Raw genomic sequence first — 19398 nt, forward strand, 5'->3', positions numbered from 1 at the left:
TGCTGGTAATTAGCCTTATTTACATGCATTCAGAGCCTGTTGGAGTCAACAAGCCATAGCTGAAATCAAGATACAGGTGTGTTTTCTAAGATGCACACAGTACCAGGAAGGAGGGTGGTTGCTGCATCTGAACAGGAGAGAATGGAGAAACCTCAATGCTCTCAAGCTTTGGGAAGGCTCTTGGCATTGTGGTTTTGGAGAAGGGAAGGGTTCTATTAAGGAATGTTGCCTGGCTGGTCTTCATTCATCCTGTAAATTATTCTGGTGAGAACCAATCCAATGCCTGTAACCAGTTTAGGGAGAAACAGGCATTAATTTCTAGCTTTTGGGGGTTTTAACTTCACATTTGTTCATTCTGGCACAATGTCCTTGAGTTAATATCCTGTGCACCACGGCAATCTATCCAGAGAGAAACATCTTTGTCCTTGCTGTACTCTCCAAAGCAATCAGTAACCTCTCTTGCTTTAGCAGGTGTCTGGGAAGGATTGTGTGCTCTTTGGCAAGAGGAAAAGAGCGAACTGGCAGCAGGTTACAGCAACAGGTCAGGTTAGTTTACAAGGAGGTATCTACAGTCTTCCCAGGGTCCCTGAGTGCTTGTTTCCTTTTATTCACGGCATTCAGGACTTTCTTTCTTGGCCCAAGCTCCATCTGGATGCTCTGTAGATCTTCATCAGAACACAGCATCAGGGCATCTAAATCAATTTTTTCCCTCATAAAGACTGGAAGAAACTCATCCAGCATTTGCGATGCCAGAAATACCTCAAGAGGCGTGTTCTCTGTTTCCTCATCATCCCAAGTGACTTCTTCCTCATCCCAGGGGATATCAGCATCGTTATCAGCATCATCTTCCCTGCCCTCAGGCTGAAAGAGCTCTCTGGACATTTTAAAGCTTATAACTCCTTGCTCAGAAGGGCTTACATCCGCAGCCAAATTCCTTCCAAACACAATCTTGCCGAGACCTGGCCGCTTGAAAATGGAGAGCTGACTGTCATTATTTCTCTCTCCAAGGTCATTCAGTAATTCATCCTCCTCTTTCTCATCAAAGAAATGCATCACGGTTCTCCTGCCTGTACCATTCTCTCCGTCACTGCTTTGTGTTTCCTGGCTTCTTGTGCTGCCTGCTGTCTTTTTTGCCTTCAGCTTCAAGGTGTCTTTCAGGTTTTTGGAGAAAGGACTTGTTGTATTCGAAGCAAAGAGACTAGGCAGCTTCACTCTGGAGTGTGTCCCTTTGGAAGAGCTTTCTGTGCCGACTTTCTCTTTCATGTAAGTGCGGTTCATTTCATGCTGGTGCTTCTCCTGGCGCTTCTCACATTCCTTGATTTGTTTCCCCACGTTCTTCTGGGCCTGCGCTTTGAGTTTGGAGACCTTCTTTGGGTTCAGGATGTTCTGCTCGGTGGCAGCTTTGTCCAGGATTCGGACGCACTCGTTGCGGTCCCTGCTGGCAGCCACCTCGAGGGGAGTGCGGAGGTCGTTGTCCAGGGCGAATATATTGGCCCCAAAGTTGATCAAAAAGGAAACACAATGGACGTGGCCGTTGCAGGCAGCATGGTGGAGAGGAGTGTTCCCCCAGATGTCACGTTTATCCGGATCACCTCTGCGAAGGAAAACAGCACACAGTGAGCTGGGCATACTGAAGCGTAGCACTGCAGTGGAGACTGAACGGGATCTAAATGTTAAGCTCAGCGTTGCTGTGAGGAGTACAGCCCAATGAAAGTGAGCCAGCTTAGCTCCATCCTCTGGAATGGTGCTGCACCCACTTATATGGGCCCTGAGCTAGGCCCTGTGTGTGGCAGAAACTCCAGTTCCTGCCTGCCTGTGGGCTCAGGCTTCAACTTTCAGGAGTTGATGGCAAAACTGTTCCAATAGCTGCTGGGTGGAACATTTTAAGGGCCTTTGGGCAACTTCCCTTTTGCATGTTAAATGCAGGGACAACATTAGATGGATTCTTCCCTGGCCACTATGACACACTTTTAATGAGCCCGAGCAGTAACGTTTTTAGTAGGCAATAGGTAAACGATGAGGAGTAAAGCCCCAAGTACACATTTGTCTCCACTGGTTTTAGTTTAAGCTCAGATAGATGTCCTTGTTTTAATTCAGCTCTTTTGTTCTCCACAGCTGCTATTGCTCTTGGGGTTTGAAAAGCAGAAACTCATTCGAAAGTGAAATACCACGTCTGCCCAACGGAATCTGACACCAGTGGAAAGCACTGCTTTCTTTTTAACTCTTGCACTTGCTGCCCACTGGCAAGAACCACCTGGAGCCCTTTAGTTTGTATGTGGCAGGATCAGAGGCAGCAAGTGTTGGAATAGAGCTTGAGTCACCTGTGGCCAGTAACCAGGGCACCCTCAGTAGCCCAAAACCTTTAATACCTGCAGAGCCAGATTTGCAGGGAGGGTTTCTGCTCTTAGTCAGTGTCCACAGCGGCTGCGCTGTAGATGAAATGGTACACCCTATCGCAAAATCTCCCCCAGGCACTGATCTCTGCCTGCAAGTATCTCTGAAGTAAAGCACTAACATAGCTGTTGAGGGCCAAATCTGACAGCATCCCTCAGCCTGAAATGCCATGGGCAAGAGAGAGGCCAGGGGTTCCCACAGAGCTGAGCCATGGAGCTGCTCCCACTGAGGAGCTGTGGCAAGCCTCAGCACCGGGCTGCCAGAGTGCAGGCATTTCGGCAGGGAGGTGGCAGCTGAGGATCAAAGCTTCTCCACACAGACATATGGAAACCATGAGTACACATTTCTGCTTCTGTGGCTCTGCCCTGGGGAGCTGCCCGACTGCGGCCAAGCGTGCAGCCTTCCTTCACTGCCACATCAGCAAACGGGCTGCATTACCCAGAGCCTGGGGAGAGCTGGGTCATCCATCCTCCCCCAGGTCCTTTCACAGCTGCTTGTGGTCTCTTTCCCCCCTGAGAGCCTGCCAGCCTTTGAGCCTCAAACAATTGACAGACCAGAGCGTCTGTTCCCTGCCCAGCAGGCCTCTGGATAAGGTTTGACATCTACTCTGGGTTCTCAGACTCCTCTTTTCCCTGCCTTCCCAAGAAAAGGCTCACACAGAAGAGAGCAGATCTGCTACTCAGTCTTGCCTTTATTCATGTACCTGTGAAGCAAGAGGAGAAAAGGTCTCTTGATGCCTGGGAAGATAAATTATTTCAAGATGAAAAGGGTTCATTGTCTGCATTGCTACATTTTCCAAGGGCTGAGCATGTCGCAAGCTTGAGAGTCCTAAAATCTGGAGCTGCTCTAAAGAAAACCACCCTGTATCTCAGAGCTGTTGTCAGGAAACTGCTTCAAGATGAATTTGTTAACAATTAAAATACTTTCTCACAAGAAAACATTAACTGGCTGCAGAACCGATTGAACCCCTTCCAAAATTCAGCCTCTCCCAAGCACACCGGTGAGACTGTCCTCTACCATGAAAAGATTTAGAAATACATTAAATAAACACAGAGAAATTCTGATCTCTGTGAGACCGTCGGTGCCTCCTTTTAGCTTACATGGTAGAAATCTTTTTTCCCCCACTCATATTTTGTAAAAAGTTATTTTCTTATTTGTTCCTTAGCTAGTTTCTGTTTCTAGGTGTTCAGGGACAAACCTTTATTGACTGTAACTCCTTCCTTGGAGCTGCCTTAATTATACACATTGAAAAGCTGTCAATCTATTTTTGCTTTTCCTGGAGACACAGCAATAACTGTGCAGTCCAAAGGGCTTTTTTATTGCGTTATTACAGCCACACCTGAGCTCAATGAGCTACAGAGCACGCCTACGAAACCCCATTTTTATGCCATACTTTCAGTTCCATTTTTTTAAATAAAAGAAAACTCATACACATCCAAATAGTTATCCAATTTCTCCCTCCAATCTTCCTTAACTGTTAGGATTGACAATACAGGTCAACCTCATCTTCATCTCAGCCCGGAAGGAGTTTCATTACCTGTACACAAGGGCAGAGTTTCTTTCATAAGACCTTATTACAGAATCACAGCTTAAAAGGTAGAGAGCAAGAGTGGACAGAAGGTGAGGAGCTAATTGCCATTTCAATTGCTCATTGTAAGCATGTAGTACATTGAAATGGTACCAGACAGAAATCCTGCTATTAGAAAAGAAGCCTGTGGAAACCTTCCCTTTACTTTTTGTTTCCAGGTCTGCAAGTATCATACCCCAGCTTCTGAAAGAGCAGGATCATTCTCACCACGACAGTGGCTGCTCATACTAGAACAAGCAGACAAATAATGATAGCAGACGTTACTCTCTCAAAACTCAGTTGTGACTTGCCCCTGGAAAGGGTTAAATGTTCCCATGTGTCCCCTCACTGCACCTTGGAAGCAAATGGAAAAGGTTTTTTTGCTATAAAGATTTCAAACAATGCATTCTAGTTTCAGAGATAGCTACCACCAAAGGCCCTTGGCCAACATCTCCTCCATTACAGCGAGGTGAGGTCCCAGGGCTCTGCTCTTACCAACCGCTCCCCACAGACTCCATGTACACGACGTGGTGCTGATGGGGATGCAGCCTCACTGACCACACGTACAGACCTGCTCACAGGTTTTGGGCCATTCCAAAGATAAATAGTTCTTGGCAACGTGCTGATAGAAACGACCCTGATTTTCAGCCTTTTGGGTCTGAGGCCACTGGGACATTAGAAAAATGACACACTAATTCAAGTTTTAAGCCACAAGCTTTAAACAATGGAGGTTGGTTGACTTACCCCCTCCGGCATATGACTTCCAGAGCTTCCAGATACCCATGGTATGCCGCCAGAAGGGTGGGCGTCATCCCATCTTCATCTGTGGTGTTGAGGTCTTTCCTAGTGGCTTCCTTCAAGAGGTCCAAATTGCCATCAGCTGCTGCTTTGTGATACCTGCTGGACATTTTCAGTAACTTCTGGTTCCCCAAAGCAGCTCTGAGTGCTTTCCAGACTATGCAGTCACCCTTCCATTACAGGGATAGTTCATTAATGATTACAAGTTGAGACGTCCCCGTGAGGATGTAAAGGAGGAGGCAAAGTTCATCCTAGCAGACAACCTATCTGGAGCTCTGCATAGGTAATTAGGTGATGGTGTGCTGAATGCTTTCATTTTCTGTGAGGTGGCTCTTCCATTTACCACTTGTTGTGTGTTTGCCTATTTAAATGTAGAGGGGATTCATCCATCATCTCTGTGTCTCCGCCTAACTCTTCTGGGACAATTTCAAAAGGACCTTGAGCTTCAAAAAAAAACCCTTCAAAAGCTTCCAAAAACCTTCAAAAGGCAAGAAATGTTAGTGGAACCAAATTTCGTCCTGAGTAATAAAGTGCCCCTGAGTTTTGATAGGATAAATAGATACACATTTGTCTTTACTGGTGAAATCCTTTGGAACCTGTCATTTACTGGGTGGCTGCAATTGAAACTAAGCTCTGCCCCACCAAACCAGGCACATCCATGGCGCCGTTTCATGCACACAGGCTGATGTGTGGATGGGAACAGGCCTGTCAGGACCAGGGTGATGCTTGGCAGGTCACGGCAGGCAAAACCACAGCCTACTGTGCAACCCTTTAAACAGCAAGTTCCATTTCATCAGCAGGTCTTAAGGCACTTGGCAAATCCAAATTGATCTGACAGGCACTGTAACCTCTGGTTTAGCTGCAAAACATGTGCAGGATTTCCTCAGGATAGCACAGGGAAATTTGAGAAACATAAATATTTGGGGACAGGACGAGGGGCGATGGCCTCAAGTTGGAGTACGGAAGTTCCACACCAATCTGGGGAAGAACTTCTTCCTGGTGAGGGTGACAGAGCCGTGGGACAGGCTGCCCAGGGGGGTGTGGAGTCTCCTTCTCTGGAGATATTCCAGACCCATCTGGATGCCAACCTGTGTGACCTCTCCTAGGGACCCTGCTTTGGCAGGGGGTTGGACCTGATGATCTCTGGAGGTCCCTTCCAACCCCTACAGCTCTGTGATTCTGTGAAATATGATGGGCCTGAGCCTGTGCCCCAACCTGGGCACCGTGGTCCTTGTCTGGGCCAGATGGGTCCCGGTCCCCAACTCACATAACCACCTCTTGCTTCGGAAACGATTCCCCCCCCCCGATTTCGGTGGTGCTAAGGGCTACCTCTGTGAGTAGAAGCTCATAGAGTCAGACCGTAATTCTAATTTTTAGGTGCAAAAGAATTACTGAGAGAAAACCACAGGAAAGGTAAGTTTTAAAATCATTACTGGGAAAAACAAATGAGAGACTACTTGCTGCTGGACAAAATGCTGCAGGCTCCCTGTTACCCCATTCCCTTCATGAGCCCTGCCAAATAAACGTTACTTTTTTGTCAAGCTGTTTTCTGTGACTAACTGAATTAACCTGTACCTCAGAGAACCTGCCCTCAGCAATTAGCAGTGGGGTTTTGTTGCTTATTATGCCCCTGTCACAGGCGCAGTAGGAATTGCAAACCACCTCATTGTCCAGAGCTGGTGCAATCACAGAATGGAGTGCCACCTCATTTACATCCATCCCACAATGCCACCCATGTAATCCTCTGAAACCTCTCCAAACAGGCTTTCTCTCCTAATTATTTTCTCAGACAGGGATTGAAGAGCTCTTCAGGAACAAACTCTCACTGCATTTCTCCTCCATGAGGACAAGGAGAGTCAGCCAGGTCCCAGGACATCTCTGAACCTCTGGATAAGCCAGACAAGGTGGGAGTTTAGCAAAGGCCTGGTTGTCCTTCGTGTCATCCACAGGTACAGCCATCCGCGTGCCATCCTGCATCTCAGGGCAAGGAGGCAGGGCTGTGCCTCACCCAGTCCACCTCCATCCCTGCAGCAGAAGACAGGCTTGCCCTTAGCCCCCTTCAAGCTCCCTGCATTGCCATGAATGCTTTTCTAATCAAAACCACAGTCATTTAACCCATTTTCTATTCAACCAGGCTGAGATAAATTTACAGCTGCTAGAAAACAACCAGCTGTTTGCTGCAGAACAAGGATGGGTGACACACACACCTGTTTCTTGACGCCATTGAATTTCATTTCCTCTCAAGAGTGTGAAATGACCACCAAGCCATGTACTGCATATCCCCTCCGTGCCTGGAAGGAGGGAGAGAGGTGGCATTTTCCTCCTATGCTGACATTTTGCATAGTTAGCTACATCCATGAAAGAGGGTTGGTGGCAGAAGACACCTTTTAGGGTTGGGGTTTTTTTAAAGTTAAGTCTCCAAAGAGTAAATTAATTTACTTTTCTGTTAATTGAGCACACAAAATGTTGATCCCAGTGTGATTTTTATCATGTAGCACCTGAAAATACTGATTTTTAAAGTTATTCAGTATGATGCTAAGTGGGAAATTATTGTTCCAAGTTTTAATTAGAGGTAAAGCAAAACTCACGTCAATTGGAGAGAAGCTCCAGGACTTTGCAAGCTTTATTATTATTTATGCCATGAGAGTGGGCATCACAGAAAAGAAATAAAAAAGACCAAACAAAATCTGTTTCTAAACTCCTGGTATTTGTTCATCTTTGTTCCATCCAAAGCCCTCAACTTAAAATGCGATAAATGATTCAGCATCAAATGAGGTAAATTTCTCAGCCTGAATGGAGATTTTTTCTTTTGAGACTAAAGCTCAAAATTGTGGACTTTTAAAACACCCTGAGTAGTTAGAATGAAGCTTTTCTTTGGGGGCTTGAAAAGAACTTCAAAACCTTTCTACTTGCAATTGAAACATCTCACAAGGCTCAGGAGAAACTCTGTTGTGATGGTATGAGGTGGTGTAATCTAATGAATTATTTAATTAGTGGTTTTTATTTGTCACTGGATTTTGCTGTGTCTCTGATTATTGCTCTGTCTTAAATAAAATATTACCAGTTAAAGAATCTATTTAGCTTGAAGTTATTAGTGAGCATCATTAGTTACGTTATTCTAGGCAACTCGGAGCCCGGTCTGACTGGCGATGTTGTCGTGCTGGCTGTTTTGCACGTGGTATTATCCAGCACAATGTTTCCTCACTGCCACTTTCTGCAGCACCAGATATGGTATGGAAAAGGCCACAGGAGGGGAGGCAAGTAGGCCTCTGCTTGTCTAATGAGACCCTTGAACCAAACAGGCTTAGAGAAGAATGAAATTAGTCACGCAGGGTAATTGTGGCTACGCAATTCAGAGATGATGGCAACATTTAAACAACAGCAAAAGCTTATTTCTCCATTCCTTAGACAGGCAGAACTGCCATGGCCGAGGGCACTGTGGCTGGATGTTCCCCTGAGCAGCCCCGTTCCCACTGTGAGGTTGTGTGAGCCATGTCAGTGCTGCTTGAGGCCTGTCCTGGCATGATCTTTGTTCAGGTGTGACCTCGGGTCGGGGATCCAAGGGCAGCCCTCGCAGCCTGCGTGTACACTCTCAGCAGCATCCCTTATCAACTGCGGAAGGCAGTAAAACTGAAAAGCAGCAAAGCCAGCTCTACCAGAGCCCTGTCTCTCCTCACCCACACACCTCAACACCCGGCCATACTGGGAGTATACAATAAATTTGTGCCTGGCTTTGGAATTCATGTCATTCTTTTTCCATAAAATCATTATGTTTGCAAATGATGAATCACGTTTTATATACTAAAAAAAGAGGGAACAAAAGGTACAAGAAGCATGTTCCCAGGAGGCTCTGGGAAGTTAAGCCCTTGCCAAAGGCTGTCTGCACGCTCATCCTACTGATGGCAAACACGGAAGTGCGATTTCTCCTGCCTTGAACATCATGTGCTGTTTCCTCTGGCACAGTGGTGAATCCAAGCTAGTGCCCCTCTTACTGCCATGAGCGACACTGCACGCTTGCTGTTCCCACTCACATAACAGCTTTCACTCCATATTGGCTGCGTTCAGACAAAGATGGGAGTTCAAGAGGTGCTTCTAAGGAGGGAGCATTTTAAAATGATTTACACGAGTCATCTGCTCTGCTACACAGGGCACTGATAGCAATTTCATGGCCAGCGATGCTGCCATCCCATCCGGCATCCCAGCACTTTGGCACCACCCAGCAGCTGATGGACAAGCTCATTCTCACAACTCTCAAACTGTAAGAGAATCGAGGTTACTGCCTTTTGGGCCCAGAAACTCTAAACTCTGTTCTAGGCGTTAGGCCTGCAGCTGCCAAAAGAAACACAAACAAATACATTTTACATGAATACATGGTACATTAATACAACATTTATTATTCCCTAAAGCCCAAATTAATATCCTGTTCCTAAATTATTATTCCATAATATTAATTTTCTTCTGCTCCTCTGATCTTTTTCTCTTTTTTGCTTCCTCACATCTCTAGAATTCAATTCCTTCTAAAAACATGGGTCTTTGGGGTCTTTTTACAAACCTGCCTGAATTCAAAAGCATCGGGGAAGCTGAAACATGCTACAAATAGGACATTTATTTTTTTTCTTCCCAGGCTTCTTCCCCACAGCTTTGAACACTGACAATCCCACCTAAGCCTCCAGAGATCTTTTGGTCTAAAGATGCAATCCAGGCCTTCAGGCCTTAACCCACCACTCATGTTTTCCTCCTAATTAGATCCATATCAGCACTGCAGATTTTCCCATACAGGGTGACAGAATATCCTGTTCCCGACAAATCTACAGCTGGATTTGTTTCAAGCCATCAGAAAATCTCCTGTTTGAAAAATGGCTGCCAGGTGACAGGCTTGTTTTGTGTGTGCAACACCTGAGGAGGGGACGAAGGGAGAGAATATCAAAACAAGAAAAAAATGCCTGAAAAAGAGAAGCAAACAACAATCTGTGCCAAAGACTTGGTATCTCCTTAAGGAGATAGCTTCCTGGGGGAGGCAGGTGCAGGCACTCAGCCCCCCTGGCAGCAGAAAGGCTGCAGCTGTGAGCAGCCTGCACCAGGCACTATATAATCCTCCCAGGCATTTAAGGAGTAAGGCTGGTGGTGGCAGTGAAGACATGGGCTTGGTTATGGAGCAGCAGTGCTGGAGCACCTCAAGAATGTGGTGAGTGAGGTCTGGGTGTGGGATGGGGAGCTGGGTCCTTCCCTTGCTGCTCTCTCATTTACTCCTGTGTTTCTTGCAGGTTGCTGCTCCTGTTTGGCTTTTTGCTGCCCTTAGCCCCTTGTGCTGCTGGTCTGGGGGGTCCAGATCTCATGGGTAATGAGGGCTCTCTGGGCTGGTGGAGGGGTGGGGGTGAGCTTTTGGGTTGCTTCCCTCTGGGGTGGTGTGGAAGGGCTCTTTGAAGCAGGGCTAGTTAGCTGGAGGGCTTGCAGGAGGGTGATGGACTTGGTTGTGGTCTTTCCTCTGCAGAGAACGTGACCTGTCACAGTGATGGGATAGAAGTGGAGTTTTCCAGAGAACTTAGTAACTACTCCTGGCATGTGTGTGTTGTAGGTAGGTATGGCTGCTGGTCTGGCTCAGTCCTTTCTGTTGTAGCTGGAAAGCAGATGCCTGCTGCAGGACTAATCTTACACCTTCTCCTCAGATGCCAGTGGTGAGGAGATTATGTCCTGTAATCACACTGTGGATGATGAGAGGCTCTTGCTCGGGGTTCTGTTTGTCAATTGCACTAGTCTGGAGGTAAGGGGATCTGCTCTGGTAAGATCCTGAGATGGATGGTGTCTTTCCTGGCCAGGGCTGGGTTTAAGAGGGTTTCTAACTCAGCTTTCTTCAAGAGTAGAAATGCTTCTTTCTTTCCCTGTAGCATGGTCAGCACCAGCTGAGGTTGAGGCTGATGGTGAATGACACAGCAGGAGAGGAGAAGAACATTACCTACAGTACTCACTGTGATGCTGTTCACACAGATGAAATCACTGTTCCTTTCTTTGCTGGTGTAACAAACTGCACAAAAGACTTCATGGCAGTAAGTAGAGGAATGGCAGTGCTGTACATCCTGTGTGGAGGCTTGCAAGGTGGGATGGTAGACCTCTGGAACTTCATGGCTGGGACCTGCAGAAGATGGGGAAAGCTCCAGCTAGCTTCAGGGAGGTCTTGTTGGCTGCACATTCATCTTGGCATGACTGCCAGCTCTTTGAAGAGCTAGCTTGAAAATGGTTGTTAATGGTGCACATGGTCTGGCTCCAGGCCTACTGCAAGGGAAACTGGGGTGCCAGTGCCAGCTGTTGGCTTGAGAAAATAACAGTGGAGATCTTTCTTAGAAAGCTGTAGGGCTCTGACCACTGTTTTATGGTCTGACCTTTCTGCTGTGTTCCAGGTTACTTTCCCAAGGCTTGTTCCCAGCTCTGAGTATGTGGTGAGTGCCTTCTGCATTGTGAAGGGAGAGTGTGGGGATGTCTGGGGGTTAGATCTAAAGGGTCTGATGTCTCCAAGCTGGAGAAGTTCCCTCTTCTGGAGTAATTACATCTTGTGGGAAGACTAATTCTATGCTATCAGTATAGGGAGCTTGAATGTGAAACCTGTGGGGTGAGGAGCTGGAATGCCTTGCTGCCATTGTGAGGTTGTGCCTTCCCTTCCTAAGGAAGGATCTCCTGCTTTACAGGTTCCAGCAGTGGCGACCTGGACCCTGTCAATTGATAATGGAACAAGAATATATCATCTGAGCCATCAGCAAGCCATGCAGCAAGGCTACAGCCTTCTAACTGATGGCCATAACCTGACCTTTCAAGTGGCCTTCACTGCCACTGGAGTTGTTACCTACAAGGTAGGAGAAGAATTGGCACTGAGGAGACAGTGCTGCTGTCACAGAGGCTGGGTATCTCCCTCTTGTAGACCTTTGGGAACCTGTGAGCTGCCCAGCCTTATAAAATAGGGAAGCACAGTATGCACCTTGGCAGCACAGCTGATGGGCATCTATGTCAGCAGGATCCTAGCTCTAGCCTGTCTTTGCTAGTCAGATGCTCACATCTTGTGAGCAGATCCTCTTTGAATGGGTGTTGATGGGAAGAAACTGTTGCAGATGTGAACAGCACAGTCCTGAACCACGCAGTGCATGATCCTGTGGGGTTGGTCTTGTGATGGATCATGAACTGAGCACTTTCTGATAGACCTTTATCATCTTTGTCAGCACAATGATAAAGTGCTCCACACTGTGGCACTGAAGCTCATGTATGGCCTTCTGGAACACAGGCTGACAGTGGAATCAAGAATGATTTGTGCACCAGGTAATGTATGGGGAAAGTAAGAACCTGGTCTGCTCTGTGCTGGGGAAACTGGTGGTCTATTAACAGAGATGTTGTTGCAGGCCCAGCAACCTGTAATGCAACACACATGACTGTTGCCATCCCAGCCTTCCCAGGAAACCTAACGGCAGTGGGTGTAGAGGATAAGACTGTCCCCATGGACCAGCTTCAGGAACATGGGATTTCTCTGGACACAAAGAGTGGGGTCAAGCTGTATATTAGCAGGGCAGTCCTGAAATCCAGGGTGAGTCTTGATCCTCAAGTCACAGGTGTTGGTGTGATTGCAGTTCCTTGATCCTTCCTGAGAAGCAGAGGAACCAGAGTACAGTGGCTCTGACCTTGGCCAGGCACCTAATAGTCAGCCATATGCCTTGTGGCTGGCTGAGGGCAGTTGTGATTGAGTGATAGCTGTGTAGTAGGTTTGTGTTCATCAAAGGTTAACTCAGGTCTTGTGAGACCTCTTGGCAAAAACAGCTGGAGGTGGAAATGTTCTTCTTGGAGCAAACTGGTATTTGGTGTGCTTGTAGCAATGCACATGACCAAACTAGCTGCTGTGTAGAGCAGCATGCTCCCAGGGTGAGGGAAATGCTTGAACACATGTGTCAGCCCCTCTAGTTATGCTCCAGGAGAGTAACTCTTGTCTTGCAGCTACACAGGGCGAGCTGCTTAGGACTTCAGTCCTACATGTCCTCTCTGAAACTGGCTTTTCACTTCCATGGGGAGACTGTGTCAATGGTGATGCATCCTGAGTGCCCCTGTGACCAGCGCAAACCAATATGTAAGTGAATGATCTCTGCAGCTGACCTGGCCTGTGTGCTGCTCAGACTGGTAACTCCTTAGCAGGGCTTGTTCCTCCCCTCTCCTGTGAAGAGCTAGTTCACCTCCAGCCATATCACAACAGCTCTTGGCAGACTGAGCTGTTGACCAGCATGACAACTCACCTCAAGCCTCTGTTGCAGCTGCTGTGTGCACCCAGGATGGGTACATGGATTTTGAGGTTCTTGCTGACAGTACTACCCCACCACTGGACTTGGATACGCTCAGGCTCAGGGATCCCGTGTGCCGGCCAGCCTTTAGGTCTGCTTTGAATGACAGGGTTTGGTTTCACATCCCACTGAATGGATGTGGAACCCGGTACTGGGTAAGTGTGCAGCCAGGGGTGATAGGGAGGGCTTCTTGCATTGGGGATGCCCTCACTAGCGCTGTTGTTTCTCTGCAGTTTGATGGGGAGAGGATTGTTTATGAGAATGAGGTGCGGGCATCATGGGCAGACCATCCACTGCGCAGGATCTCAAGGGACAGTGAACTCAGGTCTGTCTGTAAACCTTTCTGGGGAGTCCTTATGTTCCTATACAGGATATCCAGGACTAAGTCTTCTCTTCCTTCCCTGTTCCAGGCTAACAGTCTTGTGCTCCTTCAGCAATGGTGATGCCTCCCTCACTATAAAGGTAGATGACCTTCCTCCTCTGGCTGCCTCAGTGAACCATGGTCCACTCTCCTTAATTCTTCTAAGCTACCCAGGTAAAGTTGGCTGGGAAGCAACTGAGATTGGGGGGGGGGGGGGGGGGAGATATAGGACTGAACTGCTCTGCTGCATGGGCTTCTAGTGACCTGATGTACTTCCTTCTCTTTCCTCCCCATGCTACTTGCAGCTTGTCCTAGCCACAGATTTAAAGCATCTACCTCAACTGGTGGACTGGCTGCTGCTGAAGAGCTCTAGACCAGAGCTGCTTCAGGACTCCTTTTGTACAGTGACTTATCTAACAAGGCTTTGGCTTTTGCAGAGGACTCGTACAGGCAGCCGTACCGTGATGATCAGTACCCATTAGTAAGGTACCTACGGCAGCCCATCTTCCTGGAAGTTCAGGTCCTGAACCGCAATGATCCCAACCTCCATCTGGTGTTGGATGACTGTTGGGCAACAGCCTCACAAGACCCAAGCTCCTTTCCCCGGTGGAATATTGTTGTTGATGGGTGAGTGTCCTGCTAGAGAAACTAAAGCACTTCTGGCAGTGAGGGGTTCCCCAATTCCCCTGTGCCTCCCTTGGGTACAAGGGCTTCACTTTAAGTGGTCTTAAAGGTATTTTCGTGGCACTATCCTGGTATGATGGAATGTAAAGGAGGGTGGCAGCACCTCTACCTCAAACTCTAGCTTGCCACCTAAAAACCACAAAACCTTAAAGCTTGTGAACAAACTGCTGACCTCCACCTTGCTGTTCTGACTACTTCTTGCCCTTCATCAGCTGTGAGTATGACCTGGATGACTACAGGACTGTGTTTCACCCTGTGGGGCATGGTGTCAGCTACCCAAACTATCGCCAGAGACTGGAAGTGAAGACTTTTGCCTTTACCTCTGGTGACAAAGCTCTCCCTGGCCTGGTAGGTGACACCTGCTATCTTGGAGCAGTAAGAGCAAGCAGTTACTGTCACAAAATGAATGGACCTCTTGCTTTGTCCTAGGTGTACTTCCATTGCAGTGTCCTGATCTGTGACCGCTTTCAACCAGACTCCCTTCTGTGTATCACCAGGTGCCCAAGGCCATCTAGAAGCAAGAGAGGTAAGGTATAACCAGGTGTTGGGTTGTACTGATCCAAGATAACCCACTGTATGGGAGGGTTCTAATCTACCACATTATTATTGTAGAGAGTGGGATGCCAGGTGTGAACTCTGCAGTGGTGAGCTTGGGTGGTCCTGTCCTCCTTGTGCCAGAAGGATGGTCTGCAGCCCAAGGTACTAAGCAAGCATGGTGCTCATGGGTGCTGCTCAGGTTTACTGAGGAGCTATTGTCAAACTGTATTGCTCTGCTTGTGTTTGTAGGGAGCACTCTCCTGAGTAAGGAAGTATGGGCTGGCATTACAATGACTGCTGTTGGTGTTCTTTCACTGGTGACCATAACGCTGCTAACCTTGGCATTTCTTAAATGCCTGAAGAGAAGAACACTTCTGGTAAATGTGGTACACTAGCATATTTTTTTTTTTACAAATAAACTTGAATTGCAAAGCTTCTGGATGAGTTGTGAAGCTCTAGAGTTGTTGCTGTGTAATGCTGAGGAATGAGACTGGACAAAGGGATGTCCGTCTTGCTGACCACTGCTTCTGATGTCCCTGACCAGGGTGCTCTAAGTGAAGCTTTTAAAAGCTCAAACCTCTGGGTTAAAACTCAAGGGACAATGGCAGTTTTTCCTGTACTGGATGGTTTCCTCCTATCCTTAATTCACATCATGGGGTGAGTGACAGGGTACAATTTGCCTCTAATACGGTGAGATCTGGTTGCTTATGACTCCATAGAGTTCTTTTTTAAGGTAAATCAGTTTTCCTTAAATGTTACCCTGACCAGAACACACTGTTCTACTATCACTTACCTCACTCTTAAGCTGTTATTAGCCCACCTGGCCCAGGCAAAGAGTAGGACCAGTCCCCAGTGACACCTTGCTCCTGGTTTGTAGGCCTCAACCTTGCCCAGTGGGGAAGGTAATGCAGCTACCAGTGGGTTTAAAAAAAGAGGGAACCTGTTTGTGGTGACTGAGCAAATTAAAACAATTTTTATGCTTAAAGTTGAAACATGGGCTCCTTGAGTCCTCATCTAATGCTTTTTTATTCTGGGTTATGCTGTGTTGCAGTAGTGGTCAGCCAGAGATAATGGTGTGCTTTAGGAAAAAATAATACTAAGGCAAAAATAACTGACAAAAAAATAAGTCGTTGTTTAACTAAATCTAAAAACCATCCCATAAACAGAAAACCACACTGTAAAACGTGGCAAGCTAAAAACTGCTAAATGGCTACACATACTGCGCACAAAGTGATTAATTAGTACTTACAACAATTTTTGAGAAGCATATCTTATAGCTAATTGTAACTAGTTTAGTTTACCTTTGATGTCTAAAAGTTATCTGCACACCTGCTGTGTTTTGTCCATCTTATTATGGCTGGTTCACTTACTTCCAAATACTTTCCTACACCTCCTTCTTGGTTTGAGGCAGTGTGTACCTCTGTCTTCAAGGTCACTATATCTGAGAATGTAATTACCAAATACCTCTCAACATGAGTAATTTTCCTGTCTTATGGGAATTCAAGGATATTGTCTTCTCTGAGGAGAGCTAGGCCATGGGCAGGCCCACTGTCCTCTTTGCCAATTTTTTCCTTTTTAGTATCTGTGTTGCAAAAACTGCTTTTTGAGGTCTCTGCAAGGGCCCTTTGCAGAAAGCTCAATGAATGTGACAGTAAATGTAAGAAAAATGCCGTAATTACCAAATCAAATAATCCAAATTTGACCATTGACAATATCCATCCTGAAATTCCCCAGTCATGAAACCAATTGTAGTGCCTTGATACCTTTGCTGTTGCATTTGTTTGCTTTGCCAACCAGGAGTGTCAGAAGTGCAGATAGCATCAGCCTCACGTTTTCCTGCAGGCACTGATTGCACTCTGACCTTAGGCTGTTCAGAAATCACCATTTCCCTAATTTTCATTAAGTACAAACGCATGCTTTTTTCAATGACTCAGATCATTCAAAATATCCCACAGCAAAATTCATAGTCCACTGTGGCTGCAGTTGGAACACTTGACTTCAGTTACTGAGATCAGGATCTTGTCCTGGTTTGTGCAAGCTTGAGTTCTTCTGGATCCCCGGCTTTATCCGCTTGGCTCCTGTATCTGTAATGACACATGCAGATCTCCTTCTCAAGTTAGTACCTGTAACTTCATTCTTAATAACACTTGACATTGACTTTTCTTTCCCTTCCTCCCCCCCTTTTTATTTTTTTCTCAAACCTTCTTTTAAACCTACTGCATGGTTCACCATTGGAGGTACCTAACTGTTCTGAGAGAGACAACTGGTTCAAAACATAAAGAGCTTTGTGAGAGCTTGATTCATACATTCTACCATGGCTTTGCCTGTAGGCAAATGTGGTGTCCCTGTAATGTAGGCAATGTTTGTGACATATCTTCTGAGCTGTTGTGCGGTTTGATTTCACAGGGTAGTCAAGTGCTGCTAAAGCAGAGCACAGTTCCTGGATTCTCCCATTTGTGCAGTAGCTCACACTGCCAGAAAACACAATAATCCCTAATCCCTTGCACTGGTAACTCATGAATCAAACTTTCAATGTCCGAGTTTTTTCTGTAATCAAGTTCTTATCTGTGTAGTGATAAAAGATTAGATCAGGATACATCTTTCCTACCAGAGCAAGTGTCCAGGGTACATAAGTCTGGCACATAGTCAGTGAATTTCTATGCCTTGTGGAAGCAAGACCCAATACTATGTTTTGAAAAGGAAAAAAAAAACCAAAACCCCCCTCTCTTAAAATTTTTGCATGGTCCACAAACTTGCGGAAGGCTTTATATGCCCCTTATACAGGAGTAACTGACTTAAACATTGCAAATGGGCAGTATTTTTGTCCAAGTAAGTAGCTAGTAATCAGCCCAAATCGGGATTTTCTGTTTTTCAAGTTGAAATTCTAAAGTAAGCTCCCCAAGTTCAATGATCGCTATCAAAAATCCTTCTGCTAAGCAAGGACCCTTGCTCTCAGTGGAGAAACGCATCCCTGAACATGCAGCACATACAAATAAACGCTGCAAAGCAAGTCATCAAACAAATGACATTGAAAGACACGAGCTGTCACATCCAGTCTGTGTGGGTGAGGGGGGGGCCAGTTCTCCCACTTCTATGGCAATTCTGCCAAAGCCCTCGGCTGCGCAGCATGGTGTCAGTGCTGTCGGCTGCTGCCCGCAGCGCCCTTCTCCCCGTGCTGTGAACCACAGCGCAACCCCGACGCTCACCGGGGCCGAGCCCTGAGTGAGCACTAGGACCTGGTGGAGCGCAAGGACTCGCCGCACAGTCTCCGTGTTCCGTCCACCTCCCACCGGCCCACTATTAACTCTCTCCACCACCCGCTCATTCCCACATAAACTTTTCCCCAGTAAGTTCCGCAAGTGAGTAGGAATCAAAATACCCTGATGTCACCATTTTTCCCATTCTGACGCCATCTTACGGCTGGGATGAACAGCCTCTGCAGAGTCTCTCGGGTGTCAGGAGACAGTGATGTGTTTATTGATGAGTTTGCTGGGGATTGATGAGGTGTGGGTGGGAGCAGTGGATATTGAAATGAAATGTGCCCCTGATCTGATGGTTGTCGAAGCTGATAGTTGTCCATCTCTGTAGGATTCTTGTCCCACTGCTGCGGTTCCTTGTCCATGGGGGCAACATTGCTCTGTGCCTTAGTTGGTGATTCTTCATATAGGCAGTTTCTCTCTCAGTGGGTTTTCAGGTGGGCAGTTCTGCAGACCCTTTCCCAGCAGGGCATGCCGTTGCCCGCTCCGCTTTTTTCCAGCTTTTCAAGGACAGGCTGAAGTGGTTGATGCCAGTTAACATTGACTGCATCATGGGGTGTTTTAGGATCAGTAAAAGTTAAGCTGTTAGTTGTATGTTTGTTTCCACTACTATACAAATGCAGTTTGCTCCCGTCCCCCGTTTTAATTTTATCTCTTCTATTTATTGGGGGTTTTTAGTTTGGGATTTTGGGGTATTTTTGGTTTGTTGTGGGGTTTTATTGTGGTCTTGGAAGGGCAGGGGGGAAAGGGTTGTGAGTAACAAAGTTCTTGCCTGTAATGGTTGCCCACTGAAGTAAGGGTTGTGTTTTGTTTTGAAGAGAAGCTACTCATTATACCTGTTCTCTTCACCTACCCAAGAGGCACATGGATTACAAAGGCTTGTGTAGCAATGCATCACTTGTTAGTGCTGGCCTAAATTTTCTTTAGATGCATGTCTGCCTAATCTGTATAAAAATGGGGAGACCTTTTTCCAATTGTTTAGTGTGCCAGAAGAGGGTTTAAAGGCTTCCTGGGTCACACTTTCAAGCTATTCTTCCCCACCCTGAGCTGCCCTTCCTCTCTCTAAAGGCACATTTTCCAAATTCAAGTAACACTCAAGGAAATGACTGTGTGACCAGACAAACTAAACTTTGACCTGTGGGTTCCTCATCTTCTCCTAGGTTCTAACAACTCATCTCTAGTCCTCTAGGGCTTGCTCACAGGGCCAGTTTTGTTAAACTGAATGCTAACTTACTACACCTTTGCCTACCCCTGCTGTGGTAGCTGGTATTAGAGCTTCTGGGCCTTGTGCCTTCACTTCTATGGTAGTGTTTCCTTTGTCTTATGACAAAGTTATCATTTCTTCAGGGGAAACTCCACTTCTGTAGTCATAGGTGAAGAATGTGACTTGCTCAGCATTAAACCAAATGGTGACAGCCCTGAAGTGCTGGGGTGGGCAAGGCTTGGATGTATTTTCCCTCTAAACCAAGGTCTGAAGTGCATCCAAAGCAAATA

General features: G+C 46.7%; 2 protein-coding genes across 2 annotated transcripts; one reads left to right on the plus strand and one right to left on the minus strand.

The window, feature by feature from the left end:
- Positions 1 to 528: 528 nt before the first annotated feature.
- ANKS4B (ankyrin repeat and sterile alpha motif domain containing 4B) lies at positions 529 to 4869 on the minus strand (the record flags this gene model as incomplete). The annotated part of the gene is made up of 2 exons (XM_084271225.1): positions 529 to 1594; positions 4706 to 4869. 2 exons carry the CDS (start codon positions 4867 to 4869, stop codon positions 553 to 555), a joined length of 1206 nt encoding a protein of 401 aa, XP_084127351.1. The 3' UTR covers positions 529 to 552.
- Positions 4870 to 9897: 5028 nt separating this feature from the next.
- On the plus strand, positions 9898 to 15042 carry ZP2 (zona pellucida glycoprotein 2; the record flags this gene model as incomplete). Its single annotated transcript, XM_084270942.1, has 18 exons — positions 9898 to 9944; positions 10024 to 10097; positions 10251 to 10334; positions 10426 to 10520; positions 10645 to 10803; positions 11155 to 11193; positions 11440 to 11601; positions 11965 to 12061; positions 12142 to 12323; positions 12728 to 12857; positions 13039 to 13220; positions 13299 to 13390; positions 13476 to 13600; positions 13864 to 14053; positions 14323 to 14458; positions 14540 to 14636; positions 14723 to 14809; positions 14897 to 15042. The coding sequence occupies 18 exons, from the start codon at positions 9898 to 9900 to the stop codon at positions 15040 to 15042; spliced, it is 2124 nt and encodes a 707-aa protein (XP_084127068.1).
- Between the last annotated feature and the right edge of the window lie 4356 nt (positions 15043 to 19398).

Source organism: Gallinula chloropus (assembly GCF_964237585.1).
Source record: "Gallinula chloropus genome assembly, chromosome: 15".
Taxonomy (NCBI): domain Eukaryota; kingdom Metazoa; phylum Chordata; class Aves; order Gruiformes; family Rallidae; genus Gallinula; species Gallinula chloropus.